This window comes from Salvia hispanica, chromosome 6 (assembly GCF_023119035.1).
Source record: "Salvia hispanica cultivar TCC Black 2014 chromosome 6, UniMelb_Shisp_WGS_1.0, whole genome shotgun sequence".
Taxonomy (NCBI): domain Eukaryota; kingdom Viridiplantae; phylum Streptophyta; class Magnoliopsida; order Lamiales; family Lamiaceae; genus Salvia; species Salvia hispanica.
In genome coordinates this window covers 36749128-36751270 of record NC_062970.1, presented here as the reverse complement: position 1 = coordinate 36751270, position 2143 = coordinate 36749128, and the positions used below count along the sequence as shown (strand labels likewise).

General features: G+C 37.7%; 1 protein-coding gene across 2 annotated transcripts in view; it reads left to right on the top strand.

Annotated features, from left to right (window-relative positions):
• The window catches only part of LOC125194300 (cytochrome P450 716B1-like), a 15636-nt gene extending 13708 nt beyond the window's left edge, over positions 1–1928 (top strand). Inside the window, exons 2-3 of one of the 2 annotated variants that reach the window (XM_048092442.1) lie at positions 691–1126; positions 1212–1928. In XM_048092442.1, the coding sequence (XP_047948399.1) occupies positions 691–1126; positions 1212–1729 (954 nt within the window). In that variant the 3' untranslated portion in view covers positions 1730–1928. The remainder of the gene's footprint in view (positions 1–690; positions 1127–1211) is intronic. The other variant, XM_048092441.1, reaches the window with a different exon arrangement.
• The last annotated feature ends 215 nt before the right edge of the window (positions 1929–2143 follow it).

The following is a 2143-nucleotide window of genomic DNA, read 5'->3' as shown; positions in this document are numbered from 1 at the left end:
ATTTTAAAATATGAGGAAAACTTAATAAAAATAACATTTAAATCAAGACATTAAATAGCATTTAAATTAAGGCATTTAAATCAACAAATTAAATTTACGATAAATTACAGAACTAAATTTACAATAAAAATAATTCAAAAGGAGTATAAAATTTTATAAAAATAAAAAATATTATACTCCTACCGTCTCACAAGAATATGCACTCTTTCATTTTTAATCCGTCCCACAAGAATATGCATTTTCAAATTTTAGAAATTCTTTTCTCAATAATAAGGTGGGGCATATTCTCCACTAACAATACTTTATTTACTTTTTCTCTCTACCTCTCTTTTACTTTACCAATTTCATTAAAACTCATGTCGAACTCAAAGTGTATATTCTTTGAGAACGGAGGAAATAAATAATTACTCTCTCCATCTATTATTAATAGTCTCAAATTGCACTTTTTGACCGTCCTTTTATAGTTGTCCAATTTATTGTTTACCACTACTTCTTATAATGAATCCTATATGTCCACTAATTTTAACATTTTATTATAAAACTGATACGTTTGATTCACCTTTTACTCACTTTTTTCATCCACGAGCCAATTCAATTCGAACCAATTAATATCGAGCGCGGGGAGTAATTTAATAGTAATGGACACTGACATTTCTGGCAGTATTGAGTAATTTTTGTGGGTTTGGGCAGGTGATGCCATTGATGAAGACACTGACGTTTAATATGATTTGCACGCTTCTGTTCGGAATAGAGAGAGGAGAGAGAAGACAAACTTTGGTGCGTCTCTTCGAACAAGTGATGGACGCAATGGTGGCTGTGCCGTTAAATCTCCCCTTCACCCGCTTCAACAAAAGCATACGGGCGAGGGCGGAAGCAGGGGCCATCGTAAGGGCATTGATACGCGAGAAGAGACAGAAACTGGAGAGAGGAGAAGCTGAGCACGATCTCATCACCAGCTTATTGAGCATGTGCGATGACATCGGGTCACCACTTTTGTCCGACCAGGAAATCGAGGACAATTGTGCGGTAGCCATGATCGCCGGCCACGACACAACCTCCACACTTCTTACATACCTCATCAAACTCATAGCTGAACACCCAAACGTCTACCAAGTTCTCCTCAATGGTACACTAGTCGTATGTTTATTGGAGTTATCTGACCTAAAATGTGTGTTCTTATTATATTTTGCCTTATTTATCGTTTGTTGCAGAGCACGAAGAGATTGTGCGAGGGAAAAAGGGAGCGAGTGATCCTCTGACGTGGGAGGATCTTGGTAAGATGAAGTACACATGGAGACTTGCAACAGAGGCGTTGAGGATGTATCCGCCGGTAATATTCGGGTTTAGGCAAGTTCTTAAAGATATTGAGATGGGAGGCTACATTATTCCCAAAGGATGGCAAGTGTTTTGGGCTGGATGCATGACGCAGATGGATGGATCAATATACCCGGATCCGTACAAGTTCGACCCGTCGCGTTTCGAAGATCAAACAGCGATGCCACCGCATACTTTCGTAGCATTTGGAGGAGGTTCGAGGATGTGCCCAGGCTACGAATTTGCAAGAATGGAGACGTTAGCAATGATTCATTATTTGGTCACTCGCTTCACTTGGAAGCTCTGTTTGGAAGAGAATACGGTAAGCAGAGATCCCATGCCGGTTTTCAAACAAGGCTTGCCCATACACATTCACATTAACAACCCTTCATTACACGATGCCATCAAATTCTAATTTCCACTTGTTTGGAGGAGGTCTACACAGTGAGGCCAAATATTAAGTATTCCTAATATGCTATTATCACGGTTATTCTATAGCATATACTATTCAACTATTTCTCGTTAGAGGGTGGAACAGTAGTAATAAATAATACTTGTACGTGACTCAACATTACTCCCTCCATTATAAGGTAGATATCACAATTTCTTGATGACATGAGATTTTAGGAGATATTTTATGTATTAATTATATTAATATAAAAGAAAACATTTCTAAAAAAAAAAATGTAATACTACCTCCGTCCCCCAAAATTTGCTACACTTTGACCCGACACGGGTTTTAAGAAATGTAATGGAAAATGAGTTGAAAAAGTTGGTGGGATGTGGGTCCTACTTTTTAAAGTATTAGTTTTATAATAAACTATGTCAA